At 38.1% G+C, this 18,609-nt stretch overlaps 1 protein-coding gene across 3 annotated transcripts in view; it reads right to left on the bottom strand.

Moving 5' to 3' along the window:
- Positions 1-410: 410 nt before the first annotated feature.
- SLC1A2 (solute carrier family 1 member 2) overlaps positions 411-18,609 on the bottom strand; it is a 97,611-nt gene continuing 79,412 nt past the window's right edge. For 2 of the 3 annotated variants that reach the window (XM_065635529.1, XM_065635528.1), the window contains exons 7-11: positions 17,286-17,519; positions 12,016-12,210; positions 10,145-10,279; positions 3,975-4,206; positions 411-530 (exon numbers count right to left, since the gene is read on the bottom strand). In XM_065635529.1, coding sequence (XP_065491601.1) covers positions 456-530; positions 3,975-4,206; positions 10,145-10,279; positions 12,016-12,210; positions 17,286-17,519 — 871 coding nt within the window. In that variant the 3' untranslated portion in view covers positions 411-455. Of the gene's footprint in view, positions 531-1,421; positions 1,493-3,974; positions 4,207-10,144; positions 10,280-12,015; positions 12,211-17,285; positions 17,520-18,609 lie in introns of all 3 variants that reach the window. The other variant, XM_065635530.1, reaches the window with a different exon arrangement.

The raw sequence follows: 18,609 nt of genomic DNA, 5'->3' as shown, positions 1-18,609 counted from the left end.
TATACACTGCTAAATAGATCAAGCATGCCACAGAAGTCACCAAAACACTTGAAGGTTTATGTGGTGTTATGTTTCTCTTGTATTTATGACTCTGAGTCCCTGTAGTGAATCATACGGGCATTTAGATTTTCCCATTTTGCAGCATTTACATTCTCTGTGTCTTGAATGAAAGGAGAGGCGGGTGAGAGCACATTGCACTGAATGGAGTATTCTCCAGCTGCATCAACAGTAACACAAGGGAGACAGATGGTTATGGATCATTGCTTGGCAAAGACACTATGACTTGATGATATCTTCACTAAGTTTCAGTTAAGAAATTAAGTAAGCAGAAACTGTAGATGTTAAAAAAAAAAAAAGAAAAAAAAAAAGAAAAGAGAAATCTTCTTTAATTATGATATCTTTTGCCAGAAGACAGCTTCAGAGCTTATTAAAGATGGAGCTAGGAATCTCTTCCCTTAATTCTCATGTTTCCAAGGCTCTTCTTCAACAACACTGAAGTCTGCAGATTTGCCATTGGTTGCCAGTGTTACCTGCAAGTAATTATCATCAGCAACTGACTTAAAGGCCAAGGCACTTTGACAAGAAAAGTCCTAAGTTTTATATGGAAGATCATGATATTTACAGGATTATATACACCATGTCTTATTATATATGTAAAATGTATTTATTCAGAATTCACAACACTCCCAAATAGTGAGACTCCTGTTCATTTATTATACGGACTAGAAAATATTAGCAGTAGGAAAAAGTTCCATATTTTCCTAGCCTTTGCTGTAGTTTCTTTTTTTTAAAAAAAAAAAAAAAATTCTACTCCTTTCTATCTCCTATAGATTTCTCTGGATTATTTAATTTTTTTTTTTTAATGTAGAAAGTCGTAATTTTTCAGCCAAATTCCTTAGTAAAGCAGAATAGGTGATGGAATGACATGAAACATATGCAAGGTCATAATAATCATAGATGTGTATCTATACAAACTACAATCACACCACATTTAAAGAAATGGTGGAAAAGATAAGCTATGAAAGTAGTGTTGGTCATACCACTATTTCTAATGATGTAGTGAGAGATTTTGGCTATAGTCAGACCAAAAATGTATAGTAATGCTATGTTTGTCTCAGACAAAGTACAGCAAAACATCACTCTTGCCTGTAAAAATATGTGCTAAAGGTTTTAGGTTTTAAGGATGGTAGAAGACATATAGTGATCTACCATCTCACAGTAAACAATAGCCAGTACATTACATCCCAGGAATCAATATGAATAACCCATGCTTCAAGAAAGATAGCTCCAAACAAATGACTTTAAAAGTTTAAAAAATATAAAATGTCATTTTGATTTTACAAAAGTGATCTAGATCTTTATAACTGTGAGAGCACCTTTCATTTAATTATAAATGGATGGCTCACTCTTTCCTAACTTACCTTGTAAGTTAACATCCTCAGCGTCAAATGAAAACTTAAAGACAGAGCTGAAATTCCCCATGCTGGATAAACTGGATGTATGGAAGCATTGGGACATGGACACATGACAAAATGCATTGATTTTTGAAACAAAGTCAGACTTTTTCTTAGATAAGTGAAAGGGGGAAACATGCAAATACAGGAATGAACAGCTTATTCAGAAATGAAAATCATATAGAGTCATGTGAAATATGATAATAAAAAAATACAAAAATATCGTGCACTAACAACCACCCTACCCCCATATAAAGGTAAACTACTTATTAAAAATATACATTGACCATGCAAAGTTATAACTACTAGCATTATACATAGAATATATTACAAAAAGTAAATAGAAAGGACATGCTAGTAGGTTAGCTTTACCAAATTCTGACCAGAGTCGCAGTGAGCTTTTCAACCCACCAGAGCATTTGATTGGAGGAAGAGTTATCTCTTCAGATTTAACAGCTGGCTCTTTTGAAGTCCCAAATCCTACACTCCGTAGACAACTTCCATACGATCCAAATGCTTTGCAGATGTCAGCATATATTCATAGCTTATAAAGAAGATCGTAACATCACATCCTTTTGACAGCTTGCCGACAGGCACATGGACAAGTCAAAGGACCTGCTCAGACTCAGTCTTGTGCTCAGTCCAGTAAACCCTGGCTCTTTTCATGAGTTTAAAAGTGCAAAATGAGATCACAAGCAGAGCACACATAAAACAAGGAAAATGGACAAACACTTCTGTCTCATAAATCACTGGTCCCAAATTTTAATTAAAAGGTCTGGTTAGGATAACATATCACACCATTAATTCAAGTGTTTGAGGTAAGCTAATGCCTCAACTGAGGGAAATGATATGAGAAACTGAAGGAGAAAAGAAAGTGCAGCAAGTATTGCATCAATGGGCTAATACTTTCTAGCCTAACTGGGATCTTTGTGCAAATCTGAAAGACTGGAAGGAGATAAAATTATCAGTATTCAGTTCCAAGAACTTGGTTCAGACTGACATGTGGTAGCTAAATTTGTCTTAAACCCACTGAAATTAGCATAGTCTATTTCAGTGCAAAACAGTTTTCCAAAATTTTTTTAAAAAGTTAACCAAAAAGTGTGTGTGTGTGTGCACCCATGACTATTTTTAATGAAAAAAATATTCTATCAAGTGAGATCTTTCTTTTCAGGAAGCTTTTTTCCTCAAATTTTTATCTCTTCTGTGTCCTTTCCTTTTTCTTGAGAAATAGAAATTTAATGACAAATTTTAATTTTGCGTAAGCATGTACTCTTTTTCCTTTTCAAAATTTTTTTTCTTTAATTTTTCTCATAGAAAAAGAGTGGGCCAGAAGAGGAACGGGAGAGCCATATGAGAACAAAATGTTTGTTTTCATTTTAAAAAATAATTTTATTAAAAACGTGGAATATTCAAGGAAAAAATGAGGATAAGGTGAAAGTTTTTTATTTCCCGAACTCAGTATTACTTGAAATTACTTTGAATTACCCGGAAATTCAGGTTTGGCCTGACATAACCTAGAAGTAAGAATTAGAAAAAAATATATTCTAAAGAACATTTCCAGCCAGGCTGGAGACAAGTGAATAAGACTGAATAGGACTTACATTTCCAATAAATATAGTCATCTGATAATGGACTTAGTGTAGGAATTCACAGTTAGAATCTGTTTGGATAAATGGCTAAAGTAGGCTCACTGGCAAATTCACTGTGTCAAAGACAGTGTACAGGATCACATCAGAGTATTAATAAATACAAAAAGGACTATGAAATTAAAAGTTCCAGCTTGTTTCACTCTCTTTCTCCTCCTTCTCAAAAACTTTCTCTTGATTTTAAACTGCCCCATCCTAGTGGTAGGTGCCTAGTAAACTTTTAACCACTAACCTCCCCAACTGGTTTCTTGTTCAACTGGTGGGGTTTCTGAAGCTCACTTTGCTCTGATCAAGACATTACTATTAATAATCCATGTTAGTTACAGCAACGATTAGAGAGACAATACAATGTTTGTGTCTTAATAACTTAGGAACAATGACAGAAGCAAAGCATAAGCATGCTGTATGAGTGCAGGAGCATTCTGATGCTAAAGTGCATTCAACATGTCCATCACCGAATAGCATATCACGGAAGGCAGTCAGCAAATGACAACACCTGAATCTGAATTGCATCTACCCTTCATCTGGGTTGGGAATTTAAGTTCTCTGTTGCCATAGGAAATTAAGTAAATGTCCATAGAAGGTGATGCCATACTCTCTGTGTCTTGGCATACTCCATAATATGCTGCCATCTTGCCTTTTGATATGTAAACAATGCACATGATTTTTTCCCCTGAAATTACAACTTTTAAGAAGAGTGCAAAAAAACATCTTTTGAACTGCTCAAACTCATTCAAAATGTCTGGGGTTCACGGACCTTGTCACATTGTTATTTGAAGAATGATTTGAAAAATACATGCAGGTTAAAAAATAAGACAAAATAAAGCATGCAGTGCTATATACATGTTTCAATATCCATAAATGTGAAAGGTACCTTGCACTCATCTACTATGACTGAGTTGTGAGCTGCAAAAACACATTGGTTTGAGTTGTTTTCCCTATGATTCTTCATGTCATCATAGATTGACTGAGTCTTGGTCATTTCAATGTCTTCATGCCCTTTATGATGGGAATCAATGGTGTCAAGTTCTGCCTTGGAAAGGTGGTAGACAATGCCAGCACCAAAAGAATCCCCCACTACATTGACTGACGTTCTCATCCGGTCTCTACAAAAGAAGCAAAAGGCAGAGGTTGAATGATATGAGAGGAAGAAAAACTAGGGCATGGAAGTCCTGTTAATGTTACAGTTACTGCATTTATTTCAGAAAGTTTAAGGCATCTTTAGAACAGAAAGATGGGAGCTTTCAAGTGAAATTGAAAAAGCTTACTTTCCCAAGGGACTTGTTCAGACAGGGAGAATGTGCAAACTCTAGCTGCTCATACTCATGGATTTTGGCAAAGAACTTGCACCAGAGATAAAACCAAACTGCAGAGCCGTGCTTGACTGAGATCTTCCCAGTGCCTGCTTCTGGAGCTGGAAGTTTCAATGCCAAAGTGCCAGGCTTACATCATTGCCCTTTGTTTAATGTGAATTTATCAGAGCACTGAACTTAATGGAGCCAGACAGAAGGATTTTGGATCTGATTAAGTGTTCTCACTTCTAGGACAAACAAATGGCCTCTCCCTTTTATTCTCAGTGAGCAAACTGTAGGGAAAAGAAGCCTGAAATATCTCCATAAAGCTCAGGCCATTGAAGCTCCTCTCCTGGCACCATCTTTACAGGTGATCATCTGTTAGCGTGGCAGCATGCCAACTCACACTACTGTATGCCAGAGCTTGGCATGTGAGCCAGCCCAATACAGGTCATGGCCTACAAAAGGATGAGTCTGTGACAGTATTTCAGTAAAAGGTGCCCCTCATTGTAGAAGGGTGCCAATAGAGGCTCACATGCTTCATCACAAATAAATGTGCTTGTTGGCACTTCCTGGACAAGATGCCATTGGACAGGCACACCACATTTCTCCTGTCTTGTTTTTAGAGTGTGTCAGAAGTGAACTCATGGTTGTGGGTTTTCAGAGTTCTGCCCCAAACCTGACCAAAATTCTGCAAAAATGTGAGATGGTCTTAAAAAACACTGAAGTACTATGGGCTCTTGCTATCTTTCCTGCTGCAGGCAGGCTGCATTACGCATGTTGCAATCATTTACAGTCGGATTTGCCTCTTCATATCTGAACTAAACCTAAGGCTCCTAAAAATCTTCTGACTGATGTTTGCAATTTAAACCTACTGTAGCAGCTGAGTCTAGCTTTGTCAAATAGGTCAGAGAAGTGATTAATTCTCAGAGGTATATCCACGAAGACTCATTTACACAAAATGGGCAGGTTGAACAGTGTGGACATTTGCCAAATAACAGAAAAGCCAGCATGTAAGACCTCATTTCCCATTACAGTGATTAATTTGAAAACACTCTTTCTAGTATTTCTGGTACTAGATCTGTGTGACATGTCCTTTTCCCATAGAACATTGAGGAAAAAAATCCTTAAACTGATAAACACTGAGAAAAAAACCTCAAACTGATAAACATTCATTACCTGTGCCTATTCATGGCCACACAAACTTTTGAGCCCCTTTGAACATCTTTACTATAAATATCTGTAAATCTGCCTTTCCCAGCTGTGGAACTGTATTCCCTTTCAAGTTTCTCCTCTCCCTCTCTACATAATCACGCTTATTTAGAGTTTGTGGTATACTGTCTTAGTTGAAGCAGTTAATTTTTTGTCTTTTGTCATCAAAAGAATACCTACAAGGAAAAAACCCTGCCAATAATCCCCTCCAAAACCAAACAAACCAGTAACCCATAGGAGGAAAACATCCTACCAGTTTTGTTTCACACAAATGAAATGCTTTACACAGTTCTCATCCCATGTCTGTGAGAGAGTGTTCTAAATCTGCTCAGAGTGACAGATTAGGAAACTATGACTTTCTGAATGTAATTTTGAATTGAGAACATCAAATATGCTGAACTCAGCAATATAGGTCCTGAAAAAGAACATGTGCTTAATATTTTGTATGAGGAGTATTAAATTTTGAAAGGATTCATGGATGCCAGATGATGGAGAGGTAGTATAGGATGCCAAAAAAGCAAGGTGGAGAAAGTATATAAATATAATTGAGGCAGAATTCAAATTCTGAAAAGGTCATTTGAGGAGATGTTTCAGCCCATATGCATGTACTACTGGCCAAGAGATTCAGTGATACAAACTGCACACTCCTGTAGAACATTCTTTACTGCATGAACCAAAGTAAATAAGTAAGTTCTTCATAATAGAAAGGACAAAGTCTCAGCTGTCAGGAATCTATAGCAAAGTGCCTTTGACCTCTTTTAGGCCAAAGAACACCCTAAGAAGAACCAAGGCAACTGTACTTACTCTTTTATTAAAAACAACCAATCTATTCCAGCTATGCTGGAAAAATGTAAACAAAATCAATATAGGAAAGTTGCAGTCTAGTGAATGACTTGCCTCAATACGGCTACTTCTGCATTGTCCATGACAGCTTCTGAGAGGAATAATAGGACTGAAAGTCAAAGTTCTCTCTCAAAAGCCCACTCAACATGTGGTAAGAATGCGCTTTGGAATAACTGGGAAGTCATAATTTAAATCCTGATAAGCATTAATGCCTAATTTCCTCAGACTGGTGTAAATCAGAAGAACAGGAAGCTTAACAATGTACATGAAAGGACTAGAAAGGAGAATAACTGAATCAAGCCCCCTCATTATTAATATCATATTACCTATATAGCATGCTAGTATGCAAAAAAGTTACTCCTGTTCCCTGAAAGCTTGAAAATCCAGTATATCAACCTCACTAGAATTAGAAAGGAGATGAAAATCTCAGCACACCTGCTAAATCAAAGACCAGGTGACATGTTTAACTTGCCTTACCTCTTTGTCATTTTAGGCAAGAGCTCCCATTTCCTATAGCTTAATTTGATTTATATAAGGTCCTGTTCATAACATCCAGACATCAACTGGGTCTGAATATTCTGAATTTAAATCTAAGCCAATGAACAGAGTCGGAACTCAAGCAATCTTTTTCTTAGTTACTGAATGAAAGTTTAAATGCTGGATGAGACATCCAAGCCCATTTTCTCTAATTCCTCTCTCTTCACTGCAAAATACCACTGTATTTGAGGTTGTGCTACAATATTTGCTAAGCTTGTCACTTTCACATCTGGAAAGCAGCCAGCTTCTGTCTAGAGTAAAAGAAACTGGCATATAATTACTGTCCTAGTAAATGTCACTGCTGTGTTGTGCTTAAACTCAGAAACTATTAGCGTTGTGAAATCTTTGGAAACTTGCCTGAGCTGACACTGTGTATGCATGCATGGCAGGGGGAAAGGTTGAGCAACCTAATCTCTAGATATTGAGGAGGCCTGAGAAGAAATTGATACAGAAAAACCTTTTGGCTCCACTTTGAAGGAGAGTGCACCAAGTATAAGGACAATCCAAAGTCAGCTTTGTGTTACACCATGGCCAAATAGTGCAAAACTGGTTTTGGTAACACCACAGTTTCATATGATGGTAATATTGTAAAATAAATTGATATTCTGATATTTTGAAAAACTCATAGAGTAAGACACTATTTAAAAGTTTCATTATCTGGAAGTGAAATGTTATAAAAGAGCTATTTCAAATATTTCTACATGGCTGGTTGCATTTACATGCTGGAACTGGGTCTTAAGTATTTTATTAACTTTCTTTTCTACATTCTGTTAGAAATACTGCTGTAATGTTATTTTATGATTTAAATAAATGGAAGAAAACAATGTTTGTAAGTAAAGAAAATACGTTTTTATGACCTTTCATATCAGATATTCTTTAGGTCTGGTTTGTGTGCCCAAAAGTTTGCTCAAAAGTTGGCTTGTGTGCCTTTTCTTAACATTAGCAATGTCAGCAGTATTTTGTTTTCCATATCTCATTAGATTATCATGGCTACCACAGCATAACCACTGGAAGACGGAAAATAAAGCTATTAGCTGTTGACATATGTTAATTAGCACAACACACAGATAAACTTTGTCTCAACTTCACAGCACTAGTGGCATGACACACAGCTTTTCCATCTCCTTTTTGACTTCTTTTCCCTTTTTCCTCTACCTTTCAATTCTGAATCACACTGCAATTGCACTGCTGATTGTTAGGCCAGAAGGATCCAAACTCAACTGGTTTTGCTGGTAGGTTCTTTTGCCTGGCATTTATTTTGGAAAGATACTTCAAAAAATTTCTTTCAGAAGTACTATCCGTCCTATACTTACATTCCTCACTGCTACAGCTACACAGTACAGATGGTTTTATTTCTGAAGCAGGGTTGGATGAGCTAGCAGTAACAATGCTGCCAAGCCTGAAATGCAACATCTACTAGTGGATCAGAACTGCTGGTAAACTTACATCTCTGAGGTTTTCTAGTGTGGCCAGAGCTTCTCAGTCCACAGGAATATTTTTAAATGACATTTTCCTAAAAAGAAACTGAAATCACAGGCTCCTTTTGCACATCCTCCTACCAGCTGCACAAACCTACCTATTTGTCTTATTTTGAGAGCCAGCAAAAACATATATTTAAAATCAGCGTGTACCTTACTCTTGCTCTCCTCCTCCCAGCTTCAGATTCCTATGCCATTTTCCTGTTTTCAACCATGATCTCATAAATATAATAAATCCACAGAATATCACATTTTTCCCTGTGCCAGCTGTACTCTGACTGCTGAACTCTGCTTCATTTCACCATTCTGAGTGATGATATCATGTTATTCAGTTGTATATAAAATATGTAAGTCATCTTTTCTCTTTGCCTGCCCAAGCTGTAATTTCCTCTTTCATTTTCCTCTGAAGCAGAAATTGGAGCTGCACGCTATTCTTCACAACTCTTAGTGACATGATAGGTAATAACAGATAGAGTACAGCAGTAGATCCAAAACATGTCAGAGGATTGACCAAGTCCTTGAATTCTTCTCAATGAGCCAAAAGATAATGACAGAAAATGAATTTACTATTTTATCTTCACATTCTCAACTCTGCTACTCCTTCTTGCATAATTTTAGTAGTATATCTCAGACTGAAAGCTACCAGAAGCAGGCCACTGAGGCTTCTAGTGTAGGAGGAAATACACAAATATTAATAGTAGAGTGGTACCCCTTCTGGGCACTACTGCTGGCACAACAGAAATATACATCTTTACTACTTAATATTACGGGAAAGATGGCGGTTGACCAGAATATACTGTGCTGCAGCAGCACAGGACAATATAAAAGCCTCTAGAAGCCAGTACAACTTAGAGGACTACTGAGTCCTTATCAGCTCTGTGCAGGTGACAGAAAGATATCCACATCGTCAAACATGATAAAGTATATGGCTTGTCATATGCTCTGTCTATATTTACAGCTTCTGTATCCAAATGTTGAAGAAAAAAAGCTTTGGTAAACTCTGTTGGTTAGCTGTTTTATGTCAGAGGACCTGCAATGGAGCTCAAGGTCTTTGATCACAAGCCCTTGAAAAAAAAGTCAGTCCTTCCAGTTTGAAGAACCTGTCAGTAAAATGACCTAAGGAATGACCTTCCCTGTTTCAGTTTGCTTTCTTATTTATCTTTGCTCTAGAACAGTTTCTTTCGTAAAAGTATTTTACTTTATGTACAAAAAGAAATAGAATTCTCCACTAGGAGCATAAAAAATTTGATACTATAAATGCCCAAGTCACCCTGTAACTTGCTGACAACATCCTGATGGAACCAGTATTTTCAGCATTCATCCCTAATATTACATCAGAACTATAAGAAACAGAAATACAAAAACAAAGATCAGAAAACTGTTTTGAGCTATGTCTGTGATGGAGACACATCATTAGGAAGAAGAAAATATATAAGCATGAGTCCAAGGGTCTTACAAGAAGATCCTTGGCTCATAGAGACTGATTTCAGTAGCTCTATAACAATTTAAACCAGCTGAGAAGCTTCTTTTGATGTCTCCTACTTCATCAAATAGCCTATTTCCTCCTTCGGTTCATCTGTGGAGTCTTGTAGTTCTTTAAGATTAGTTGCTGAAAAGTACTAAGGACAAACATTGCTTCACTACTTTTTTCTGCACTGAGCAGTGGAGTCAGCACAACTTACAAAAGCCAGTCAACAGCAACAAGTAAACTGATGTCCTGGGTAGGGAGACCCACTGCAGTAAGGATCAGAAGCATAGTGACAAGTCCAGCGCTGGGAATACTGGCAGCTCCAACACTTGCAAGGGTGGCAGTCAAACTGCAAAAACAAAAATAAAATGGAAGTAGCAGGAAAAGGAATATACACTTTCATTATATACTCATGTGATCATTAGGAAGGTCTTATTTTTTAATCAGTTCTTCCCATTAAACTAAAGACTATATGATAAATCATGGTAAGCTCAGGCCATAGTTTTCACACTTGTGTTTCTCCGAAAATATTTATTGGGGGGTGGGCAGATCTGTGGGTTTGTTCTGAGAGTTGTGAGAGAGTTGTCTAAGAGTTTTAAGCTCTGTAAGTTGGTTAGGACATTCAAATATTTGGACTGGTGCTGTTTTCTGAGCTCTACCAAAACATCAAGGGTACAGAATCCTGAGTTTTGATCATCCAGACTTGCTGAAGTTGGGTGGCTACAGGTTGAATTTTAAGGGTGGTTTATTTCTGTTTATTTATGTTACTTGAAGACTGAATTGTAAGGTAATGGCTGGAAGTGGTTATTATCAACTACAGAAGAGTAAAAGTCTTTGTATCCAAAGGTCCCACAGCACAAGACAGTGGTGTACCAACCATATATATAAATCACCCTAGATGACAAAGCAAAATTCATCTGATTGTTTCATAAATCCAAACCTGTCTTTGTTTTTGCCTCTCATTGTTTGATGAAGACCAGTACAGAGAATGTCTGTGCTCCAAATGTTTGTAAAAATACAACACAGACCATAACAAATATCAACATCATTGGGAAATCCTATGAAAAATGGAAAATAAATTTGTCAGAGAACAAGTGAAGGGACAAAAAACAGGGAAGAGAAAGAAAGGGAGAGGGAGGGAAAAGAAAAATGGAAAAGGAGAAAGGAAAAAGAAAAAAGGAGAAAGGAAAAAAAAGAAATAAAACCATAGAATTAGACATCCCTTTGCAGGAGTTTCTTTAGTGTTAAAAGGCTTTAATAAAAGAAAGGTGGGTGAAAACTACAGGAAGAAGGCAAACTTGGTAGCCTTCACTTGTAGTTTTCATTTTAACTATTCAAAATGTTAGGCCTGGTGTCTTCATCAAGTTTTCCATTGTCAATTAACTTTAGTTGCAGCAGTCATAGCTTCGCCATTATTTTTTATTAGTCACCCTACCTAATAGGTCTTAAAACTCCATTACAGTAAAGAGTATTCAATCACTCTTATCCATTTTTAATGGGCACTTTCCTTTGTTCATTGAGATATTCAGCTTAGTCCTAGATATGACAATTTGGTATGAAAAGATTTGAGCTAATATTTGCTGGGTTCAAGATAAAAAGTCGAGGAGTATTCAGATGCTGCCCCAGGCAATCTCATCCTCAGGCTGGGCTGTTCTCAGTCCATTTGGTTTGCTCTTCACCAAAGTCAGAAAAAGCACAGGCAAACGTAAATACTTGGATACATTTTCTAGGTATGCTTTTTTCTTCCAATGTATATAAACAGATACATTCTAGAAAGTTAATGCTCCATATATCACTTGTAGCATCCCTCTATAATAAAAAGGCATTGTATTAGACTGAGAATGCTGTATTTCACATTGTATTGTCAACTGCAAAATCGTGTAAAACACCACCAGCATGCACTAAGGCTGCAAAGGATAGAAAATGCATGTCACCAGACAACCAGGACCTATGTATATGACATTCCTTTGCATATCATTATTAGAAATCCATGGATTTCACAGTGAATCCCACAGTTACTGAGAAGACATCCAACCCAATGCTTCACATTTTACACTCTGTAGAAACAAAGTATTTTGAACTGACCTCACAGTAACTATCTGGCCCCCATCCAGCTCAATTCCATTCATCTGTGCTATGAAGATGGCAGCCACAGCTTCATAAAGAGCGGTTCCATCCATGTTAATAGTTGCTCCAACAGGAAGAACAAATCTTGTTACACGCTTATCAATGCCTAGATTTTCTTCAAGACACCGGAATGTGACAGGTAATGTTCCAGCACTGAAGGAGAGAAAGCAAAAAAATAGAGAAGACATAATTACAGTATAATCAATACACATAAGGGAGCAAAGTCGGAAATTCTGCTATAATTTTTTTACATTTTCTACTTCCACTTTCTGCTGTGATTCAAGCCTTTTCCTAGCCAATTTTTAAATTAAGTCTACATTTAGCTGGATGTGGGACTGAGACCAAGACATGAACCCTACTTGAAGTAAGGATGAGAGGTTGAGAGACTGTAGATGAATTTTTCAGACTTGTTTATGAACTACTTACTGCATTTTGTTCAAAAATATATGTTCCAGATGTTTTCTGATGGACAGTGTACAGACAAATCCTAAATTTCTTTGATTGTGAATTTGCTCTGCATGGAGATCAGTGTCACACTGAGGAATGAAAAAGCTGGACAAAAAGATACAACCCATGGAGTTCCCAGACACTATAGGACAGCAGAGAATACAAAATACAGCTGGAAGATAGGAAAAGATGTGAAAGAAGGCTGGAAGAGGAGAACAGCTCCTTGCACTGATCCATGGTGCCTTGCTTTTGTGGGAATAGTTCAGGCTATTACATTCACTTGCTCAAAATAAAACATCTTTATAAAAAAATACTGCTGAAAACAGAACATACTTTTTTTTTCTTCCCTGTAGATGCAAATATCTTCTACTTCTTCCCTCCTCTAGCAGGTTTGCCTGCCTCAGGCAAAGGACTTGCTGCAACAAACATGAAACCCAACACAGGAACATGTTTTGGTTCCTTACATTTCTATGTTATCTCTGAGGTCAAGTCCACTACTAAATGAAGTTGATTGTTGCCTGAGACGCTGTTCTGAAAAGGAAGCTGACCTGGGGAAATTCCTTTTAATTGGTATTTCATACAGAAGCCGCTGGAGCACATCTGTTGTGGTTTATTTGTGGTTGTGCCAGGCAGTAAGTGGCATTTGAATATATCAAACTGAGACTGTTTCTGTGTAAACAGGGAACCTGTGAAACATGATCATGGAATTTCAGATACAAAGAGCTGGGAACTATCTTTGTTTCTGGATTCTGAAAGCATCCAGAGTAAGACGGGGCTGAGTCAGTCCCTGAGCCTCTCCAGGCACCCTCTGCTTAGTGACAGGGAAGTGGTTGAGTTACCATCTCTGGAGGTATTTAAAAACCATGTGGATGTGGTGCTTAGGGACTTGAGGATCTTAAAGGTCTTTTCCGACCTAAACAGTTCTATGATTCTATGATTATATTTGCTTTCCTTCAGCTAAGTTGGTAGAATTTCTCAAAGGTCTTCACTATTGTATCCCACTAATTCTGGTGTCATTGTGCCTGTAAAAACACTAATTTGCTCATAGAAGAGTAAAGAACTAGACTCACCAAATTTTCTCAGATAAATACTGGCAGCATGTTCTTGCTAGCACCTTGCAACTTCAGGGTTTTTCCAACTCATTCATTAATCCACTATAATAGAGATGCTATTGGGTATAAAAAATGTATTCTTTCCATTTTATAGATAATTAAACCATGGAAAAGGGAGATTAAGGAATGACTGACTAACTATAAAAATATAGTGTCATAATAAATGTTCTAGGTTATCTGGAAGAAGCATAAGGCTGATCTATCTTACATGGGATCCGTGGAAAATCCAAACACTTCTGGATTTGTGGATGCCTGAGTCACTTCCTAAATGATTCCTCTAGTTGCACATCTATGGAAACATGAGTTAGAAGATATGAGCTTCTAGATCCCCATCTTGGTTTGGACGGCATACTCTTCGCTGGGTGAAGAACTGGCTGGATGGCTGGGCCCAAAGTGTTGTAGTGAATGGCATCAAATCCAGTTGGAGGCCAGCCATGAGTGGTATTCCCCAGTGCTCAGTATTAAGGCCAGTTCTGTTTAACATCTTTATCAATGATCTGGATGAGTGCACCCTCAGTAAGTTTGCAGACAACACCAAGTGGGGTGGGAGTGTTGATCTGCTAGAGGGTAGGAAGGTTCTACAGAGGGATCTGGACAGGCTGGATTGATGGGCTGAGGCCAGTCGCATGAGATTCAACAAGGCCAACTGCCAGGTCCTGCATTTGGGTCACAAGAATCTCACGCAATGCTACAGGCTTGAGGAAGAGTGTCTGGAAAGCTGCCTGGCAGAAAAGGATCTGGGGGTGTTGATCAACAGCCAGCTGAACATGAGCTGGCAGTGTGCCCAGGTGGCCAAAAAGGCCAACAGCATCCTGGTGTGCATCAAGGATAGCGTGGCCAGCAGGATTAGGGAAGAGATTGTCCCATTGTGCTCAGCACTGGTGAGGCCCCACCTTGAATACTGTGTTCAGTTTTGGGCCCTTCACTACAGGAAAGGTACTGGAGAGAGTTCAGAGGAGGGCGACGAAGCTGGTGAGGGGTCTGGAGGACAAGTCTTACAAGGACCGGCTGAGGGGGCTGGGGCTGTTTAGCCTGGAGAAAAGGAGGCTGAGGGGAGACCTTATTGCTGTCTACAACTATCTGAAAGGAGGCTGTAGCATGGATGGCGTTGGTCTCTTCTCCCAAGTAGCCAGTGATAGGACAAGAGGAAATGGCCTCAAGTTGCACCGGGGAAGGTTCAGATTGGATATTAGGAAAAATTTCTTCACGGAAAGGGTTGTGAAGCACTGGAACAGGCTGCCCAGGGAAGTGGTTGAGTCATCATCCTTGAAGGGTTTTAAAAGACGTGAAGATGAGGTTCTTAAGGACATGTTTAGTGCTAGGGTTAGGTTATGGTTGGATTCGATGACCTTGATGGTCTCTTCCAACCCAAATGATTCCGTGATTCTATGATCTTGTGCTCAAATGACTGGACCATTGTTTGTTCGCTGAGGTGATTTTTTTTTAACAGATGTCAATAAGCCATGAGATACATGGTACCAATCATTTGTGTTCTAGCATCTTTACAAATCCATTCATAATTATGATTTATTTTACCATGTTTTTAATCATGTTCTGTGGGTTTAGTCAAATCAGAGAGGATTCATACTTTCTAAAAACAATGTAGTATATTCTCTTGTAAATTACTGTAGCAGCTATATTTATAGCAGAAAGTAGAAAATATATAGTGAGTCATTAACCAATAACTACTAGTCAGTTTTCAAGTCAGTTCCAGGGTCACTTTGCCTACTTCAGCAAAGATATTCCTGTATCTTATTAAAAGAAAGACAAAATAGAAAATGTAGTTCACTGACACACATCGAAACTCAGTCAGATAAAGTTATTTTTCTTCAGAAATAAAGTCCCACCTTACCTTCACTGTTACAAATCAGATCATCAGCACAAGGTGTGTACCAGCCATGGCCCATCATTGTTGCAATGAACTCCGGTGGGCTCAGCCGGCAGGCAGTATGCAAATATCTTCCCCCTTCAGCTCTGCCACCAGGAGCAAGGACAGGTGGGCAGGCCATGGAGACAATGTTTCTTTATTAGAAGAGCACAACATGTAGATGCCTTCCATGGTTCTTCAGCCTGGCCAAAGAGCTTTAACAGGTCCCTGAATAGGAAGCATTTGCAACTTCCAGAGGTATCGGGTTAGACTATTGATGGTGATTGCTGTCATGTGGTCACTGTGGTGCTACAAACTGGTCTACTTCTGTTTAGCCTGTAATTCCGAGCTGGATAGCAATCAGGTGGTAAAGCTAGTAGCCAGGTAAACCCATATGCTGGAATCACTTAAAATCCGCTACACTTTTACATTTTGGTACTCCAGCCGAAAAACATCACTTCATGCTAAAAAAACCCCACAAATGTTGTGCATGGATACTGTAAATTTTGTACTGAAAATCTAAGTGGAAACCCAAACACTTCAGTGAACAAAAGCCCTAGGGAAATGTTGGTTTAGTGAAACTCCTGGCCAGACTCTCTTATAATCCAGCATTTTTTATCACAGAGCCACAGAATTGTTGAGGGTGGAAGGCACTCCTGGAGGTCACCTCTTCTAACCACTTTGCTCAAGACAGAAGCAACAAGGGCAGGTTGCCCAGGACCATGCCCAGACAGACTTTGTGTACCTCCAGGAATGGAGACTCCACAACTCCTCTGGACAAACCATGTCAACATTCAACCACTGTCACAGTAAACCACAGTAAAAAGATTTTTCTTGTGTTCAGATGGAATTTCTTGTGTTTCTTGTGCCCACTGCCTCTCACCCTGTCACTAAGCACCATTGAGAAGAGCCTTGCTTCAGCTTCTCTACACTGTCCCATCAGATATTTATGCACATCAGTAAGGTCAGCCCAGAGCCTCCTGTTCATTGGGGAGATCCACCCAAACTGTTCAGCAGAGCAGTTTGGGTTAATCTAAAGAGGCAGATGAATTATAGTTCTTACAAGAAATTCCTGAAATCAAGACAGCTCAGTTTTCTCATGGTCGGTTTTGAACTAGGCTTTTTTGGTTTCACCTTTTTAGTTGAAATGAAAGATTACATTTCATTCAGAAATAAAACATTTATTGAAGAAAAACACTTAAAAATATGGTATTTAACTGAAAAATACTTTCAACACAAGATCTACTGACTGCCCCAATGCAAATCATCAATTTATTACTGACTTGCCTACACACTTTATCGAGTCTGTTCTGTGCATTATCAATGAGTCCAAAATGCTCAGCTCTTCAGTGATGACCTCTTACTCTGCGAAAATGCAGGAAAGAATAAAATGAGAGGTTTTTTCACTTATTTCTTGAAACTTAGCACTTTTTATCTTTTTTTTCCCAATGAAACCAGCCTGGTCTTAACATACTTTCAAAATAAATGGTTTATCACTGTTTCCTAGTTGAGGAAACAAGTACAGAAGTAACACAATTTGCACAAGTCATTTGGCCAATGCCAGAAAAAAACCCAAAAAGTGGGTCTCCCAACTCTCTGCAGTTGGCTGTACAACCTCTCTAAAAAATCCTGAAGGTGTGTGGTTATTTTTATTTATTTCAACACGGCTGGATTAAAACCAGTTTTTATTCAATGGCATAAAATGATTTTGCAGTGAAGGTCACAACAGCAGATGCACTGTCTCTAAATAGCAGCTAATAATCTGCTAAAAAATAAAGCAAGCTGTTATTTCTCAAGTGTACCTGGAAGCTGTGCCTAGTGCTGTGATCCATGCCTGGAAAATCCCAGCAAGGAATGAAAATGGGCTTTTCCTTGTTATTACAAAGTAGAGCAGAGGCAGGAAGATCCCTCCATGGATGAGGAGACCTACAATCACAGTGACCATGTACATGCCAAGTTGTCTAGCCACTACTTCTAAGTCCTTGATTGCAATGATTTTTCCACAGATGAGGCAAGCAATGCCCAAAGGGGAATACCTGGAGAAAGAGAACAAGCATAGACAGAACTAGTCTTTGCAGTGTAGTCATAACAATTCTGCTCAATAGAGTACAGACCGGAGAAAGAGTAGGGGGCTTTTAGGCTCAACACTGAGATGCAGAACAGGAATTGATGGAAATTCAGTGGATAGCTTTCAGATCTTTTAAAAAAAAATAATGGCCATCTCCAGCAAATTCCCCATTTACTTGATTTTATTCCATCCCATCTAATGGAATATGCATTTCCTGAATAGTCCTTGATCCTAGAATAACATCATATAATAATACTATTATGTAACACAGGCGTGGATCATTATGAATAGTGGTGTATTTGTTCTTAATACTAACTTTACAACCCATTGTTTATCTGGTTGCAGGGAGTTGCACTATTTGCTTCAGTAAGACTATCTGTTGAAATGAATTGCTTTTATCTTGGAGGCTGCAAATGTTTTCATTATGTTCTTTTAATAATTCGGGCAAATGTTTTTTGGTTTATGGATTCTTCATTAATTATGCGCTTTTCTTACTTAGGGTAGGGTTTTTGTCACCTCAGTCATGTGATTCCCTGATGGCATAAATGGAACTTTTAAATAGGATGATAATGGTAGCACAGTTTGGTAATAATAATAAAAAATAATAGATATTATTTTAAAAAAATAATAATCAGCTACAGTGAAAAATGTCTGAAAGTGCATGGATAGAAGAAAATCTTTATAACCGCACTGGTAAAGGTTACCATATTATATAATTTTAAATTACATTGACTTTCTCTATCTGTTTTACAAAACCGAAGCTGGGAGAAAGTAATATGTGTAACAAGTGGAGAAACAGTGAACAAAATGTCTCCCTGAAAATAAATGGTAATGTTTATTTCAAAAGTGATTAGTGATTTGGATGCTTAATTGAAGACAATACAAAGGAAACTGACTTTCAGAATAAAAGTGCTTCATGTTTTCTGTAAGAAACATCTCATAGTCTCTCAAGCAATGTGCCCAAAACCTGGAAAGTCCTGTCACTTGAAATGCAAGACTAGTTGTTTTACCAGTTATCATTAAAAGCCATGTTTCAATGAACTTGATGAAGCATATTT

Source organism: Caloenas nicobarica, chromosome 5 (assembly GCF_036013445.1).
Source record: "Caloenas nicobarica isolate bCalNic1 chromosome 5, bCalNic1.hap1, whole genome shotgun sequence".
NCBI classification, from domain to species: domain Eukaryota; kingdom Metazoa; phylum Chordata; class Aves; order Columbiformes; family Columbidae; genus Caloenas; species Caloenas nicobarica.
Note: the sequence above shows the minus strand (reverse complement) of the source record. Positions and strands in the feature narration are given on the sequence as shown.